This window comes from Mustelus asterias, chromosome 4 (genome assembly GCF_964213995.1).
Source record: "Mustelus asterias chromosome 4, sMusAst1.hap1.1, whole genome shotgun sequence".
Taxonomy (NCBI): domain Eukaryota; kingdom Metazoa; phylum Chordata; class Chondrichthyes; order Carcharhiniformes; family Triakidae; genus Mustelus; species Mustelus asterias.
In genome coordinates this window covers 97169996-97188546 of record NC_135804.1, presented here as the reverse complement: position 1 = coordinate 97188546, position 18551 = coordinate 97169996, and the positions used below count along the sequence as shown (strand labels likewise).

The 18551-nt window shown below is 43.7% G+C and overlaps 1 protein-coding gene across 2 annotated transcripts in view; it reads right to left on the bottom strand.

Annotated features, from left to right (window-relative positions):
• Positions 1 to 18551, bottom strand: part of efnb1 (ephrin-B1) — a 185197-nt gene that overhangs the window by 57963 nt on the left and 108683 nt on the right. For both annotated transcript variants that reach the window (XM_078211430.1, XM_078211431.1), the window contains exon 2: positions 8073 to 8350. In XM_078211430.1, the coding sequence (XP_078067556.1) occupies positions 8073 to 8350 (278 nt within the window). The remainder of the gene's footprint in view (positions 1 to 8072; positions 8351 to 18551) is intronic.

Sequence of the window (18551 nt, the reverse complement as noted above, 5' to 3'; positions counted from 1 at the left end):
GATTAAACCCTGACCTGCATTCTCTTGTCCTGTAACTAAAGCCTACCCTCAGATAAAAGATGTTCTAAATGGGTTTGGGTTTTGGCATATAGGCAGAGGTCTAGAATGGAACAAAAATGGCTTAGGAGTCAAGGCAGTTTCCACAGATGAGTGGCCCGCAACAGGCACCTGGCTTGGCTGCTGGGATGTGGGGAAAAGGAACTTTGTGCTTTGTGATGGTTTTGATGTTTTCCTTTGTACATTTGCAAATTTATTGTATCTATGGCCACCCACACTAGCTGTCCAAGATTAACCCTCCATCGACAAGGAATTGTGTTTTCTCCCAGTGATGCGCATAATTCTCTTATCTTAACTAATTCCTCCTACCCAATCACAATGGAAATAACATTGACAGAAAAGCCAAATTCAGTGAAGCACCAATGAAAAGTGTGCAGGGAAACCAACATGTGGCTGTACTGTCAAGGAATGGAAGAAGAAGGAATTCATTTGGTGCCTGGACCAACTCCAGTGATGCAAACAAACGTCCATCATTATTTATAGGATCTTAACATTATCAGAAAGAAATCCTCACTGAAAATGACACCTGCCATTTCTAGGAGATGTGTGGGGTTTGCCTGGTTCCTGGTTTCATGGAAACCTCTGCATTGTGACTTTAGTGAATTCATTTTGCTAATAGCAGTCTCAAACTGAGCAATGACTCACTCACTGAAATACTATTTCTGCAGATTAATTTTGAGTTTGTCCTCCCATCAAGCACAGGTCATGTCCTCAGGTTCTAGTGCTCTAGACAAAGTGAAATGACTCAACAGTACCTTGGAATCCTAAAAACAGCAACAGTCTATTTTATCTTGTCTCTTTAACATCCTAATAGCTCACGTGTGGTTTAGTTTACCCACACTGGTCCGGGAATATAATGCTTCCTATTCTTTAAGATGAAGAGGGAGTGTATTCAGTCGCCGGAATTCTACTGCCGCGCCGCCACGGAATCGGAGCGAGGGGCAGACAACGGAAATGTCCGTTGACCTCAGGTGGGAATTTCCGATCTTGCTCGAGCGAGGCCGTAAAATCCTACCCAGCATTTTTTAATATTTGTTCATGGGATGTGCGTGTCACTGGCTGAGGCAGCAGTTATTGCCCATCCCTAATTACCCCTTGAACTGAGCGGCTTGCTCAGCCATCTCAGGGGGCATTTAAGAGTCAACCACATTGCCTGTGGCTCTGGAGTCACATGTGGGCCAGACCAAGTAAGGATAGCAGATTTCTTTCCCTAAAGGACATTAGCGAAACAGATAGGTTTTTACGACAATCGACAATGGTTTCACAGTCATCATTAGACATTTTAATTCCAGATTTCTACTGAATTCATATTTCACCATTTTCCATGGTGGGATTTGAACCCAGGTGTCCAGAAGCTGGGTCTTTGGATTACTAGTCCAGTGATAATACCACGACACCAGTGCTTCCCCATCTACACCACTGCCTCCCCATTTATTGTTTTCTCCAATAACTGATCCAGGGTTAATTGTCACCCACAGGCTATGCTAGCCTTACAGAGTACAAAGACACAAATGTGTCCTCATAATAGACTCAGTTTGTGGAAAATCTAATCTTCATGCGAAAGGTGTCCAGAAAAGACTAAACCGTAATAAGCCCATCAAACAAATTAAAATAAAAACAGATTGATTAGTCATACCAATTTATGGGCTATTCTAGTGTTCAGTTTGTTTACACAAATCAGTATGTTCCAGATTCCTTTTAAGAGCAACATTACAATAAATTTCTAAGAGACCCAGTAAGGTACCATATAAATGCAACACATTATTTCTCTGCATTCCCTCTAACAGAGTCTAGGCAAAGGATTGACAGCTCTTAACCACAACAGGCAAAGTTATGTCATGTGCCAGTCAATCCAGGAGCTGATTTCATGGAGCTTGGATGATTCACATGCCTTCATGCATCCAGCCCTTAAACCTCACTCTTCTCTCTCCCTTCCACTTCTCCTTTGTCAAAAGAAAGTTTTTTTCCCTCATTAAAAGTTTTAGGAATTTGTTGCTGATGAATTTTATTTTCTGCCTCTGTCACGGGAAGACAATTAAACATAAAACATGCTGGGCAATTGAGTTTGTTAGATACAGTACCAGCATTGAAGCACACAGGGAGTGATCGAAGACAGATTGACTCTGTTAACCACGATAGGCAGCTGTCAATGCTAATCACCTTGATGTTCTACAGCCTAGACAAGCTAAGAGCAGAAAATCAATTTAAAAGCTGAGGAGAGGAGGGGGGGGGGGGGGCAGAGATAACATCTAAGTAGCACACTGAGGGAGAGCAGAAAGAGGAAGGGTGACAGGGACATAAGAGGAGAGAGACAGGAGAATAGCAGGGGCAAGAGGGAAGTGAGGAGGGGGAGAGGCAAGAGGGGAGAAAAAAGAAGGGAAGTGTGAAAGCAAAGGGAGAGAATGGTTGTGGTACAACCACCTACCAGTCTATATGTGGGTGGCAGAGTGGTACAGTGGTTGGCACTGCTGCCTCACAGTGCCAAGATCCCAGGTTCAGTTCCAGCCTAGAGTCACTGTCTGTGTGGAGTTTGCACTTTCACCCCGTGTCTGCGTGGGTTTCCTCCGGGTGCTCCGGTTTCCTCCCACAGTCCAAAGATGTGCGGGTTAGGTTGATTGGCCATGCTAAATTGACCCTAGTGTCAGGGGGATTAGTAGGGTAAACGCATGAGATTATGGAAGTAGGGCATGGGTGGGATTGTGGTTGGTACAGACTCGATGGGCTGAATGGCCTCCTTCTGTACCGGAGGGATACTATGAAATTCTATGTTGTCCCAAGATGGTTAAAAAATTCGACTGAAGATCTAATTTCATGCCTTCCATGAGCTTAACCAAACCAAAGCATTATCTCTGCGAAACATCTGGCACTTTCTACATGACAAATTGAGATTGAGAAAGAGGGAGCGTGTGCATGGCAAAACAGGAATTTGTGAAGAAACACCAATCCTGGATTTTAAAAGATTGTAAATTGCAAAAAGAAAGACCAAGAGAAATAAAGAGTTTCAATTAGAGGTCCCGGGAAAGCTTTGTAATTCTATATCCAGGGCTCTGCACCCAAGTTATTAGAATTGTTATTAAGTTATTCAAATTATCCACTTCAGTATAAAATTGGTAACAAGGGAAGAGAGTGGCAATCGCAAATGAGTATTCAGGTGGGCAGCACTATTACTACAATTCAGAAGCATTCCTAATATGTCACAGGCTCTAGTCTGTCAAAGAAGAAACAGCTCCTGTAATACTGCAACTCATTCCAATTACTCATTTTAATAATTGGTTCCTCAATAGTTGCATGACATTGTTCACACGCAGCATAGGAGCAGGCAGTGGAATAGAAGAGGACAAAGCTCAATTTTTCCACAGTCAATTCACTGAATGGTGACAGCTTACTGGCTCCAAAGGAGAATTGGAGAGAGAACATTTACTGGGCTCTGGGGAAAGGGCAGGGAAGTAAACTGATTGAACTATTTTTGCAGAGAGCCAGCATGGAAACAACGGGCCAAATTATCGCCTTCAGTCCTGCAGCCATTTTATGATTCTCTAGTAGGCATGATCAGCCAGTAGGACCATTTTTGGGGGGCAAAAACTGAGAATTAATTTCTTTAGACAGTTCCGCCTGTCTAAAGAAATTTCTAATAATTAAAATCTTCCCTTCTCTCTGTTGAATCTCAGAAGAAAACCAATTTCTGTTATTAGGACTCAAACAGCCTCTCTTTAATTCGTTTAAATTCAGTATCAAGTGTGTTGAAGGTTTCTTGAATTTTTGAGGAATGTTTCAAGTTTTAGAAGGAATTCAGTTGTTGTCAAGGGGAAGGATGGGAAGAAGTATCTGTTACTGGTGAGGGGAAAAGTGTTGATAACACACAAGAAACACATTGCCTCCACCTCTGCCCCAATTACTTGGCTGCGGCAGGGTGTAGGATGAAAAATCATTCAGAGAAAGTCATGGTGAAACAACAGAGTGCTCTGGTCAGGCCACAATGATGGTATGGGCGATCTGTTTTGGTCATTGAGACATAAGGAGGACATCCAGTCATTGGAAGCCATGCAAGGCTGGCTCCCAATATTAAAGATTTGAATTGTGAGGAGAAACTGGACATACCTGGGGCTAGATGTTATGTTGCCCTACCAGCAGGTTTGAGGCACGGGAGTGGAGAGGGGAGGGGAGAGGGGGAGGGAGGTGGTGGTGCAAACTTTGTTAAATCCAGCAAGTGTCCACCCCTCCCCTATCACAATTATATCACCAGGTGAGCCAACTGGGACCCTGATGTGGGCAGCCTATTGCTGTCGGGATTTAATCAGTGGCAGTCGAGTCCCAGGTCACGTGGCCAGCCTGGCAGGTTTCTCTTTGCTTGCTGGTGGTGGGAAGAGTGGGGAGGGGAGGGTCCCTCCTTAACAAGACCCCTGACCCATCAGAGGACTCCTCCTCAAGTTTTTACCCCCTTCTCCCCCAGTGTTGACTTCCCCTCTGGCCTCTCAACCCCCACTGCCCACCCCCACACAGTAGCCAGCTTTGTACCCGGCAAGGCCCCCAAACACTACTTACCCAAATCCTGACCAGTGCCACATGCCTCTGTCCCACATTGCTGGCGAGCTGCCCGTCTCTGGTTGACTGACAGCTCTTTGATGCAGGACTTCCTGTAGCTAAGGGGTGGAAATCCCACTGCTGGCCTAGTAACAACCAATGATTTTTTTAGCCAGATAGGCATGAAATCCTATGCCTCATATAATTCAACCCTTGGGTTATTTAGCCTTGAAAGGAGCTGTTTGAAGAGTTATACATAATGGAATATAACATAGCAAGCGGTATAGAAAGAACAGATCCAAGCAAGTACTTTAAACTAAACTCAGAGTTGAATAAGATGCTACAGGTATAAATGACTAAATATCTAATTTAAGACAGAGCGATCCAGAAAAGGAACAAAACAACAGATACAATATTAGGTTGAGAGGCGGTAGATTTAAAAGTAAGATGAGGAGAAACTACTTCTCGCAGAGGGTGGCGACTTTGTGGAATTCACTGCTCCATAGTGCGGTGGAGTCTGAATCGTTGAATGGCTTGAAGAAGAAGATAGATATATTTCTAATAAAAAATGGGATAAGAGGATATGGGGAATTGGTGGGGAGGTGGATTTGGGACCAGGGAGAGATTAGCCATGATCTGATTGAATGGCAGGTTCGAAGGCCTGAATTTGCCTACCTCTGCTCCTAATTCCAATGTTCCTATGAAATGAAACCATAGAATCATTTAATAATTGGATGATGCAATTAGGGAACTGGAGTGATATTCTAGATGGATCAGCTAAGATGAGCTGAAAGGCCATTCCTTACCGACAATTATCTTGTAATCTTAAGAGTAAGAATTCAGTCATTTGATCCAATAAATTATCAAATCAAATTGTTATAACCACTAAATCTTGTTGCCTAATTGGATGTTTTAAATCAAATAGGTTGATTCTGCAGTGTCAGGTTAATGGGATAGTGTTCTATTGAAAAGCAGTTTAAAGAAACTCTTGAGGGTTTTATTTCCTCTGTACACCATTTCAATGCATTATTTAATATATTTCCATTAAATTTCTGTTCCTGCTACTGTAAACCAGGTATTAATTGACTTGTTTTTTAAAAGTAATAGAGAAAGTTAAACATCATTTATTATAATTTACATCAAAAAGTATTTACCCACTCTCCACACCACCCTCAAAATGGGCACAAATTTTGCATTTTGGCACTTTGGACTTTCAATGTTATCAGAACATGATTTACTTTATTTTAGTACATTTTTCATGTCGGAAAATCAAAAAGCCACTTGTAAATTTTCAAAATGATTGTGACCATTTTTAAAGATAATTGCAAATGAATCCGGCTCTGCCGTAGTGTTGACACACTGGGGGATACGGCGGGCGTGGCCAAAAGTCCACTGACTTTCTGCAGGATCTGAATATTCCAGCGGGGGATAGAGTCGGAAAATCCCGGCCACCGAATGATCATAAGCACAGAAGGAGGTCACTCAGCCCATTGAGTCTGTGCTAACACTCTGCAAGAGCAACTCGGCTATTTCCACACCACTTCCGGCACTTATCCAAATCCTTTTTGAAGTCCACAACTGAGTCTGCCTCCACACACTCCCAGACAGTGCATCCCTTATCCTAACCACTTGCTGTGTAAAAAATGTCTTTCCTCACTTCATCGCTGGTTCTTTTACTAGTCACGTTAAATCAGTGTCAAAAAAAAGAATTGAAAAGAGGCTGTACAAAGCTAAGCTGAAAAGTGAGGTGCTGTTCCTTGAGTTATCATCAAGCTTCATTGCAACACTGTGGGCAGGCCATGGACAGTAAGATCATATTGGGAGCAGGCTGGAGAATTAAAATGGTAAGCAACAGGAGGCCTTTACCTCCATCTTGTTTTATGTTTTAACTCTGTTGTTTCTTTCATAACCTATTCATGCTGCCTTTAGATGGTTGCTATATAGCCGTTCGCACCTTATCTTATCATAACCTTTGTTTCTTTACTATACTCATGTCACGGGCAGAATTAATGTGTTGTCTTATTGTCTGTGACCAAAGTGTTTTTATTTGTGAAGTTTTCTTAACCTCAGAGTGGTTTGGTCCAATTTAAATATTCTCCAGCAGCAGGCTTTTGTGAATTTAAAAATAAAGAAGATTATTTATTACCTGCCCCAGTGGTTTAAAGTGAGGGCTCCCACACCCAATATCACACACATTAAAATTACATACAGATGCAGAAAAAATAATGTGTTTACAGTGAGTTATTTTAGTCTCTTTCATAGCAGGCCTTTAGTTTCTTAGATGAATTACTGCTTTGGCTGGAGTGGAGGTCTTGTAAAGCTGAGGATTCTTGGTAAGCTGTGAGACTTATTATAGTCAAGTGACTAGGAGGCCGTTCTCAGGTGAACTTGATGCCACTAAATTTCAGGTGAAATTCAGAAATGATGTAGTCCAATCACAAACAAAAACCTTAAACAAAGCTCAACTGCATAGGAATGAGGGAGGAACTAACCAAGAGAAATTGGGTAAATAGATTAAAAGGTTGGCTGTAAATGAATAGTGTTAAACATTTAAAGAAACAATGCAAAATGTCCAAAATGCATTCCACTGGAAAACAAAAACTCCGTAAGACCTATTTGTGGCTCACTCAGGAAGATAGGGAGAGCAACCAAAAAGTTGATTAAAATAGAATGAGAATAAACTAGCTAGTAATATAAAAACAGAGTGTAAGAGCTTATATAAGTATATTAAAAGAGAGGAGCAAAAGTAAATGTTGGTTGTCCCTGGCAAGATCTGTGCTCACCCAACTGAAATTGGCCCTTCTCCAATTGTTAGATTGCTCTAGGTTGCTCCTTATTCTTTTCAATAGCTAACAAAACCTCATGATACTATCAGCATTGTTCCCCAAATGTTTCCCCACTGACACTTGTTCCATCTCATTCCCCAGAATTGGATGTAGGAATGCCTCCTTCCTCACTGGATCAGTAAAATATTGATCAAGGAAATTCTCCTGAACACATTTGAAAAACTTTTCCTTCTCTCTGCCCTTTATACTACTTCTACCCTAACTTATATTAAACTAATTAAAGTCTCCCATTATCACTGCTCCCGAGTTACTGCAGCTTTCTGTAATTCCCCTGCAAATTTGCCTCTCTATATCTTTTCCACTAGTTTGTGGCCTATGACATATACCTGGTAGCGTTTTGGTACCTCTGTTGTTTCTTAGCTCTAACCAAATTGATTCTGCCCTTGACTTCGCTAGGATATCCTCTCTCTCCAGCACCGTAATGTTCTCCTTAATCAATACCTTCTCCTCTCTGTCCTTCCCTATCATTGTTTCCAGGAATATTTACTACCCAGTTGTGCCCTTTTGGATTATGTTCTCCAAGTCATGCTGAATGTTTATTTGATGAATGTACTGGTCTGTCAAACTGGTAGTGATTTGGTTGGACCGAGGTTTCATTGCCGGGAATCCTACATTAACCAGAATGCCCCCTGCCCCATGGGTACTCACAGATGATGAAGTAATCCCGGTTTCTCGCGAACTCTAGCCCCATGTAGTTGGGGCTGAACTCCTGGAATTTGATAGTGAATTTTATTTCCTTATCAGGTTTGTTACATGCGACAAGCAAGTGGGGATTGAGGACAGTGCTGCATGCTTCTGCCTGTGCCTTGGTCACCAGGTACAGCTTGTAATATTCGTACTGATCCTGATTGCTCATCTTCGGACAGATTATATCCAGCTTGTCACCGATCTCTGGGTACAAAACCAGGCCTTTCCCAATTTGGAATCTAAAAAAAAGATCAAAGGAGTTATAAGTTTGGCGTTTTAACAGAATAGAATGTCCACCCGCAAGAAAATACCATAGGACCCTTTGAAATCCAGCCTGTAGCGTATATCACTGCATTATAATAACTGCCTGCTATTGACCCTTAAATACAACCATATGCTTAAATACATGGGGAAGAGAACAAATATTCTCTCCCCTTAACATTTTCTCCCGTCATTCCTAATACAGGGTATGTCAAGCTTAATCTTGTCCTCATTCAATCTCCACGCATTAACATCTTTTTAAAAAGAGACTGGTAGCGTGAAACTTGTCCTTTCCTTAACACAAGATGACTGAGGCCAACAGTAATGTAGCTCTGGCTAAGATCAATTAATTCAACAGCGACTGGGATCAAAATACGGCATTCCTGATCCGTAGAGCACATTATCACTAGTTAGTGTATTGAACCACTGGGGCCGCATAAAATAACAGTTCATTCACTTTGTTATCCAAAAAAGCAACATTTCTATTATAAGTAAATGTAAGCCAACATGTCATGCTCATTGAAACACCTGGAGTGAACGCCACTATAAAACACAAATTGTGACTATTGGGGAAAATCAGCAAATGCAAAGCTCGCCGCAGCTATAAAATTGAAAGGATTAAAAATAAAACATTCTGGGTTTTCTAATAATTCTAGAGTGAGTCAACAACAAGGAAAATCCATGGTTTGATTCACGATCAGCAATGAGGTCATTCATCTCAACTGCAATAACTGCTGCACTGCTACAATTAGTCTTAATCCCCCATGGTTAAAGAAAGGAAAAGAAATTGGCTAGGATTCCTGCTTCTGAGCACAATCCAGTGAATTCTGTTCACTGGAGACGTGGCTCAGTGGTGATGCATTGGGCAGTATTTAATACACTTCCCCAAGGTAAGCTCGGTGGCAGGAGTCACTTAATTGGGTGTTTGATGGGACTCTGCTGTCTTCCTGCTTCGACTCCAACTGGGGACACATCATGTAGAAAAGCAGAACGTCTGCAGGTTTGGGGGGTGGGGTGGGGGGAGGCCTTGTTCAAAGGCAGTCAGTGCCTGACTTTGGAATGAGTCCTTGCTGCTGACTCCCCTCCTCCCTCCCTGCAGCCCCACCCCAAATGCAACCCCCCCTCCAACCATAATAGAGCCGGCACCGAGATTGGCATGCCCTTTAAAAGAGGTGCCCCGATCCACGATTAAACAATACATCACCCCCATCCCCACAGATAGGGAGAACCACCCCCTATTACACAAGGGAAACCACTACCCCACCCCCACAGATAAGGAGAACCCCCCCCCCCCCCAATATGCACAAGGGAAACCACTATCTCATCCCACAGTTAAGGGGAACCGCCCCCCACCTCCCCGTACCCCCCACCCCCCCATATACACAAAGGGCAACTCGCCTCACTTAAGGGGAATATCCCCCCAGTTGCGCTCGCAAGATGGGCGCCCGACACTGCCCTGGTCAGTATCGGGGCAACGCCAGGGTACAGCCTGGGCATGTCCCTTTTCTTTCAGGGGGCGATACTTACCTGTGTGCCCCCAACGGGTTCTGTTCGCCTGGTTTCACAAAAATAGTTGTAAACCTCACCAGCGTGAAGTCATGCCAGTGAAGGGGGAATTTCTAATGTGGGGAGGACATATGGCAGGGAAGCCCTTTAGTTATATGTTAATGTATTAAAAGGAGGTTCACAATCTTTCTGGGTGAACCTCTCTGTGTTACCAGTGAGCGGGGGGCAGGGAAAATGAGATCTCACCGGCAAGATTCGTGTTTTCTGAGTGTCGTGATACTTTGCACTCACGTCGCCATGGCCAAAAGAAGAAAAATAAACAACTAGTGCAATACCCCTGGGAAAGAGGGTCTTTTGAGAAGTTTGCAACATCATTACTAACACAGCAATCATGGTCACATGATTGTCAAGTAACTTTGCAATAATATGTGATGAAGTAGTTGTAAACCTCACCAAGGTGACGTCATGCCAGTGAAGGGGGAATTTCTAATGTGGAGGGAACATACAGGCGACACGGTGGCACAATGGTTAGCACTGCTGCCTCACAGCGCCAGGGACCCAGGTTCGATTCCCAGCTTGGGTCACTGTCTGTGCGGAGTTTGCACGTTCTCCCCGGGTCTGCGTGGGTTTCCTCTGGGTGCTCCAGTTTCCTCCCACAGTCCAAGGATGTGGTGGTTAGGTGGATTGGTCATGCTAAATTGCCCCTTAGTGTCAGAGGGACTAGCTAGGGTAAATGAAAGGGGTTATGGAGATAGGGCCTGGGCGGGATTGTGGTCGGTGCAGACTCGATGGGTTGAATGGCCTCCTTCTGCACTGTAGGATTCTATGATTCTATGAAGTGAGGAGAATGACCCCTGATGATGCTCAGTGGTTTCTTGATTAGGAAAAAATCTTTCCTGTTACAAGTTTCTTTATCCCAGAGGCATAGAAACATTCCCAGTCCAGGGCTTGATACAGAGTATGTTGTATTATAGGTTATACAATACTAGCAGGTACATACAACATTGCCCAATTCTAGACGGGATCTTTGATGATACCGGATTATTCTTTTTCCAGAGCATGGATTTTAAGGGTATTTTTGTCTTGAACTTTGAAGTTTCAAAATCTTTTGGATTTGGCAGATCCTCAGCAACGAGAAGGAGGGGAAAAGTGCAAAGAAACAGCCCTTGCAATTCAATGAACAAGTTCTTCCCGATTGTTCAGCAGGATAGGACAAAAGATTTCAGGTTAGATTCTAGTTTGCTGCTGCTATCTTGGCCAGATGGTTGTCGGATAGACCAGAATTGTCCTCTGAGCCCCTGGGCTAGGCCGATTTGGTAACCCCTCCTGTAAAGTATTTGTATATGATAACTAGGTGAGGAACAGGGCCAGGCTTGAGTGTGAAGTCACTGACAGTTGATAACCTCCAGGTTGACGCAAGAAGCAAGGTCAACGGAGCAAAGTTATAGTGGATACCAGATGCCTTCAGGTGAGAAAGGGAATTGGAGAAAATCAAAAGAAGAGTTTGGACTCAACACGTTGCTGAATTTTCTTCCAGTGTGGATACATCATAGGTTTTGATCATCACATTGACTCCATTACAGCCACAAAGGAATGGTGCAGCAGCTGGCTGGATTATATCCCAACTATCTGATATCCCTGCTGCTCTACATGACTGGATGCAATGCTTAATGTTCTGATGTTTCTTGGATTAAGGTTTTACACAGACAGATGGCTATCACAAGCTAACAGTTTAAATTCGGTATTTCACTCCAGTTCCACACGCAGGCTCCGATGTGTTTTAGTTATCATTTACAAGAGTAGCCCATATTTTTTAAGATGTCTAGATAAGTGGGCATTTTTGTAAATGTCTCCCTAGTTCACAATTAACCGCTTTAATGGGTCAGATATGTGTGTTTTTCTTAGTCGGCTGGTAAGCACTTTGAGGTTAAACAAACCATCTGGTAAACTCGTAACTTGATTCCTTACACGACCGTTGTGGTAATCTTATCAATTTTTGCAGAGGCCAAACACAACCAACGGTTTTTTATCAAATACTGAGATCCCACTTGTGGAAAATTGTCTTTGCCTAATCTTTTATTATATTAGACAGTGTATTTGAACAGGCCTCTCCAGCAATCAGGTGATATGTTGCTTTGTGAAGATATCAACATTACAGCAACAAACATATTGCTAAGGTGTTATAAACCAGAAGATGAGGTATCTGTAACTGTACGTAACCCAAGGTCCAAACGCTAATCGTTTATAAGTTTACAATCTGGGAGCAAGGTAATTTCCATTTTCAGGGAGAGCCCTGAAAAGAACTGAGCCCCTCAGCACAATGTAACCACTGACACTGGCATGCTACAAATCTGCTTACTTTCTCTCAGAGATTTTTTGGGGTCGGACAGAGAGAGGGCATGTCCCCTTTTCTTCGTGCTCTGTCACTTTTTTTTCAGCTCACGTCCAACCCTTGTTGCCACGTGTGATGCCTTGCCCTTATATTTTGGCTTACTGTCTTCTTGTCTCCTGTCTCTCAGAGAGAGAGAGAGAGAAACAAGATGAATGGGAGGGGGGCGGCGGGGGGGGGGGGGGGGGGGGGGAGGGGGGGGTGGTGGCGGGTACTCTCCGGCACTGTCAGGGATTTCCGCCAAATGTGAAGGCAACCGGGATTTGTCTGACCCGTCCAATCGGCCCCAGTCAGATTCCCGCACGCAAAATTATGACAAACAACACATTCAAATTGTCAAGCTGCCACCTGCTATTCACCCACCTTTCCAGCAGGAAATACACCCGGTGATCTTGCTGGTAATGGCTGGCGTGCACCTGGCATGTTGGACGGAGGTAGATCCAGTGGCCATTTGCTCCTCTGCTGCTGCGAGGCTGCACAGGGAGGGTCCCCCAAGAGTCTTGGGTGTTGGGTGAGTTTGGGCTGGGATCAAAGGTTGATCTTGGCACTGTGCCTTGGGATGGGGAGCCCCGTGGCTAGACTGCCCCTGACAGACCTGAAGATCACCCCTGACATGTTGATTTCATGATGTGGAGATGCCAGCGTTGGACTGGGGTAAACACAGTAAGACTCTTACTATGTTGATTTCAGGCAGCTCTCTGCTTAACACCTTCATTCCTGCCTGTCATCTGTGAACACTGTGAAATGGCCTGATCACTTTAATCTCCATACCCGACAGGTTTTTAATTCACAACTGCAATCCATTCTGCTTTGGGGATATCCCTTTTTCTCTCTCAAGAGCTGCAGATATCAATAGACCCCTTTGAAGTCCTCTGACAAAGAGATGTCACTTTCATTGGAGGGTTTGCCTTCTCCACAGCAGTTCGCTCAGCCCCATTCCATTCATACTGTTTTTATTTGAAGTAGACCTTTGAAACAGGCTTTGATTGACAGCTTAGTGGTTTCCTATTCAACGTCCAGTCAGCTGTTTACTTATCCTTCTCTTCATGATTGAATGTATCTGAAGGAAACTGCCCCCACTACCCCCCCAATGTTTCTAACACAATTTTAATAAACGTTCTAAGCCTGATTGTCAAGGTCCCACATGGCAGACTGGTACAAAAACTAAAATCACATGGGATTCGGGGTGGGCTGGCTAGATGGATACACAATGTGGAGATGCCAGTATTGGACTGAGGTGGGCGCAGTAAGAAGTCTCACAACACCAGGTTAAAGTCCAACAGGTTTATTTGGAATCACGAGTTTTCGGAGCGCTGCTCCCTTATCAGGTGAGTGGAGAGTTGGGTTCACAAACAGGGCATATATAAATAAAGGCTCAATTGCAAGATAATGGTTGGAATATGAGTCTTTTCATGTAATCAAGCCTTTACAGACAATGCGAGTGGAAAGAGGAATAATCACAGGTTAAAGACTTGTGAATTATCTCAGGCCAGGACAGTTAGTAGGATTTTGCAAGGCCAGGCCAAATGGTGAGTGTTACATGTAATGTGACATGAACCCAAGATCCCGGATGAGGCCATCCTGATGCGTGCGGAACTTGGCTATCAGTTTCTCCTCAGCGATTCTGCGTTGTCTTGAAGGCTGTCTTGGAAAACGCTTACCCAAAGATCGGAGGCTGAATGTTGAAGTGTTCCCCGACTGGAAGGGAACACTCCTGTCTGGCGATTGTCACGTGGTGTCCATTCATTCATTGTTGTAGAGTCTGCCTAGATGTACCATGCCCAAGGTGGGAAACATTTCAGCAGTCAAGGCTGAGGAGAGACTTGACAGAGGTCTACAGAATTATGAGAGACATAGACAGGGTGGATAGTCAGAGGCTTTCTCCAAGGGTGGAAGTGTCAATTACTCGGGGGCACAGGTTCAAGGTGAGAGGGGAAAATTAAGGGAGATGTGCAGAGGAAGTTTTTCATGCAGAGAGTGGTGAGTGCCTGGAATGCGCTGTCAGAGAATGTGGTGGAAGCAGGCACATTAGCAACATCTAAGAGGCATCTGGATGGGTTCATGAATAGGGAGGCAATAGAGGGATACAGACCGAGTAAGAGCAGAAGGTTTTTTTTAGTTAGGGCATCATGATCGGCACAGGCTTGGAAGGCCGAAGGACCTGTTCCTGTGCTGAACTTTTCTTTGTTCTTTGATTGCCAGTTGTAGTTTCTTCAAGGGGTTAAATGATTTCACTTCCTCTTTTGCAGATCACTTATTCCCTTTGAAGAAACCACGGCTGTCAATCAGGCTTAGAATATCAGACTGATTATCTAAGAAGGTTTCCAGGAAAGTTGCACGCCATTGATTTGACTGTGTGTGTGTGTATGTGTGTGTGTGTGTGTGTGTGTCGGACTCTGGAGCCCCGACTTCATTTTTGTGAAGTAGCCTTGTGAAGATCCAGAACCTTCATTTGTTGCTGTCTGCTACTCCTTTTTACCATTTCTTGGTATCCTGAACAACTGGAGGAAGGGGATCTGGTTCCACTCTTCAATTTAATATGAGGATCAACAGCCCATGAGACAGTGACATTCCAAAATAATTCAGTCTTTGATGGTCAGGTCACTTCATTATAGTGTCAACAATGGGAGTACTTCATGGCTGCAGTTAATGACATGGAGTCAGTGGAGATCTACTATATGCATGTATGTGGGCGTGCATGCATGGGTTTCAGTTGTCTGGGTGCTTTTACATTACAAAACTGCAGTAGCCAATTACATACAGTAGATCTCTTGTCTTGAAGGCTGACTTGCCTTTTTCTGGCAGCCATGGAAACTCACATTTTCTATCGATTTGAGTCTCATGAAGAGCTGCTGAATTTACCTATCTTCACCTCTGATTAGCATCAGACAGAGAACGGTACTGGACAGAAATGTAAACAGGGAAAGGTCGTGACAGGAGACTGACATCGACTAGTTAAGAACATTTCTGCAGAAATATGATTGTTATGTAGGTAGAAACATAAACCTGTTGGTTCCTGCACAGGTTGGCAGAGGCTGTATTGAATGTGGTGAAGTATGACTGACCTGAACATGGCTGGGAGCCATGTTAAGGCTAGCTGTTGGTAAAAGGATGAGGTGTTTCTGGCATGCAGTGCAATTGATTTAAGACCACCATGTTGTTGTTACTGCTGCACTGTACAGTGTCTGTGTTTTGTCTGTACACTCTCCTTTACTAGATGCTGTCTATTTTCTGCCTATGGGGAAGATGTGCCTATTCAGTTTCAAAGAAGCTGCCACATTATCAGAACATCTTGAGCAGAGTTTTCCATGCAGCCGCGGTGTGTTATCCGGTGGCAGAGGCAGCTCACCATTGGCCACTGGTGGAATTACCGATCCTGCTGACATCTATGGCAATTTGCGTGGCTCGCTCATGCTGCACCCGGGTAACCTGCTCATCCTGCACCCAGGTAACCTCGCCTTTGACGGGACCGGAAGATCCCACTGTGGGAAAGGGCTGGAAAATTCCACCCTATAAAGTTTGTATTCATAAATCAAAGGGTGTTTTTTTTTTGGAACTTGACCACTTTCAGGGGAAGTGATTGCCTCGTGGTATTATCGCTAGACTATTAATCCAGAAAATCAGTTAATGTTCTGGGGACCTGGGTTCAAATCCCACCTCAGCAGATGATGGAATTTGAATTCAATAAAGGAAAAATATCTGGAATTAAGAATCTACTGATGACCATGAAACCATTGCTGTAAAAAGCCATCTGGTTCACTAATGTTCTTTAGGGAAGGAAATCTGCCATCCTTACCTGGTCTGGCCTACATGTGACTCCAGAGCCACAGCAATGTGGTTGACTCTCAACTGCCCTCCAAGGGCAACTAGGGATGGGCAATAAATGCTGGCCAGCCAGCGATGCCCATGTCCCATGAATGAATAAAAAAAATAGTACCAGCATTAAATAGTCCCGGATCAGGTATAACACTGGGATAGATGCAGAGTGAAATTCCCTCAGCTTTGCTCTAACAGTGTGCCTCAAAGAGCACAGCCTTTTGTATCAGTAGTGCACACTATGCACCAGTTGGTATTTTGTCCTTTGTAAGTTCATTCTACTCATCCATCACCCACATCTTTGCTGACCTACACTGATGCCCAGTCCTCCATTGCCTCAAATTTAAATGTTCATCCTTCCCTATCTTTGCCATCTCCTCCAGCCATACATCCACCACCCACCAATCTCCCACTACCTCCCTCGCGAGTTCTCAGTTTCTCACACTTTGGCTACTTTTATATCCATCCTGAACAAAAGTCAAGAGAATGCAGCAGCACCATAATTACCGGTACCTGTGCTATTGGATCTATAGACAACTGACAATCTATCCAAACCTTTTAGTTGATAATGTTTGTAAGAGCTGCATTTCTTCCCCAGACACCACAACCAAGATATGCCGGCTGCTGGAACGTGACTTCAGCCACTTCCCATAAGGCCAATTCCTTGTCTGCAACTATGAAGGTGACACCAGTGCTTAACTGTTTGCATTCAGGTGCTTCCACATGGCTTCTCATGACATTAACACCTGACCGAAAGAGTCTGCTGTGTTAGGGTTGTCACAGCAAGCTTGTTCAAATATGACTCTTCTTTCCTAGCTCTTCCTGGATGCAGCAAAGAGGTAAGAGGGACAGTGAGGCCACATTCGGTGAATCAGGTAGAGGTAAGGTCCCTCTGGAGGTTCCAGGCTGGTTCATTCATAGATATTCATAGAAACCCTACAGTACAGAAAGAGGCCATTCGGCCCAACGAGTCTGCACCGACCACAATCCCACCCAGGCCCTACCCCCATATCCCTACATATTTACCCACTAACCCCTCTAACCTACACATCTCAGGACACGAAGGGCAATTTTTAGCATGGCCAATCAACCTAACCCGCACATCTTTGGACTAGCAGATGCTGCGTTCCGTTAAGTGATCAAAATATCAGGGGGACAACAACAACAACAAGGTGCATTTCTATTGTGCTTTTCATGTAGAAACACATCCAAACGCACTTCACAGGTGTGCTACCTGCAAAGTCAAAGCTCTGCCAAAGGAATATGTTCTTTTGTCCTTGCATGGAGCATCATGAGAAAGAAATGTAGACCTATTGAGAAACATCAGGAATGGGAGTCATTAGGATTCTGCTGATCTGCGCTTTGTACCCTGTGAGATCAAGTAAAGAAAGAGACTAAACAGTTAGTGTGACTCAGCCATGTTTATATTGGTTAGTATGAAGGATACATAAACAGCACAGTACATGGATTAGTCTACTGGTACTGGTGGCTTTTCTCACTGCCTAAACATGAAATAAAATGAGTAAAACTTTCTTTTATCTATAATTCTGTGTCATGTGTAATACGGGCAACGTGTGTTTGGTAATTTAAACTGGTTGTTTGTAAAAGAAAAGATTGAAACAGACTGTGTCCCTTGGCGTGGGACTGAGTCACACTGGTCAGTAAGATCCTCAGCTTCAGGCTCACACTTTGTCAAGTTAACCCATTGTGATAAAGAGTTGGAAATGAGACTCTTGATCACTATGCAGCGGTTGATCTGATAGCCGGTGCGTGGACATGAGGACAGGTTAGGGCTGGCCTCAGCTGTGAGGGAAAAGAAGCCCGCTGATGGTCATTGTTTAGCGGAGGAGTCTTGTGTCAAATGCCAGAGAGCATCCAACACCTGTGGAAGCATGCGCCAATGTGAGTTCCCATCTTCAAAGGAGATGGGGGGAGACATTGGAGGCAGAGAAAATTGAGTAACCATAAATGAAAATGGAATAATTAAAATGTTGTGGAATTTACATGCCTGTGCTCATTTACATGGATGTTTCAGCTTTACTGCTGCTGCTTTCAAGGTTGCTCCTTAACCAGCTGCACTTTCAGATAATATCCACCATTTCTTAAAAAGCTAAAATGCTACTGAGTTCAATAACAGTCGAAAGGTTGTATAAATACTTTGTACAAATGGGACACGAAGACCTGCGTTTATATCCATTACACCCAACCCTCAACCAACTCTACACAAGTGGCTAATTTCTCATACCAGCTGGCTGGACAGATAGCAAAGTCAAGAGTACTTAATTGGCACTTTGCAATGTCCTGTGGTCATGAAAGAACATAAAGGTGCTGTATACATGAAAGTTCTTTGTTGTGAATAGTATATATGAAACAGCATTAAGTGTGCATGTATGTGTGTATATACATATACAGTTTTGATAAACATAGAAATAGAGTGGAATTCTGCCCATGCCAGTGGGAAAACCGGA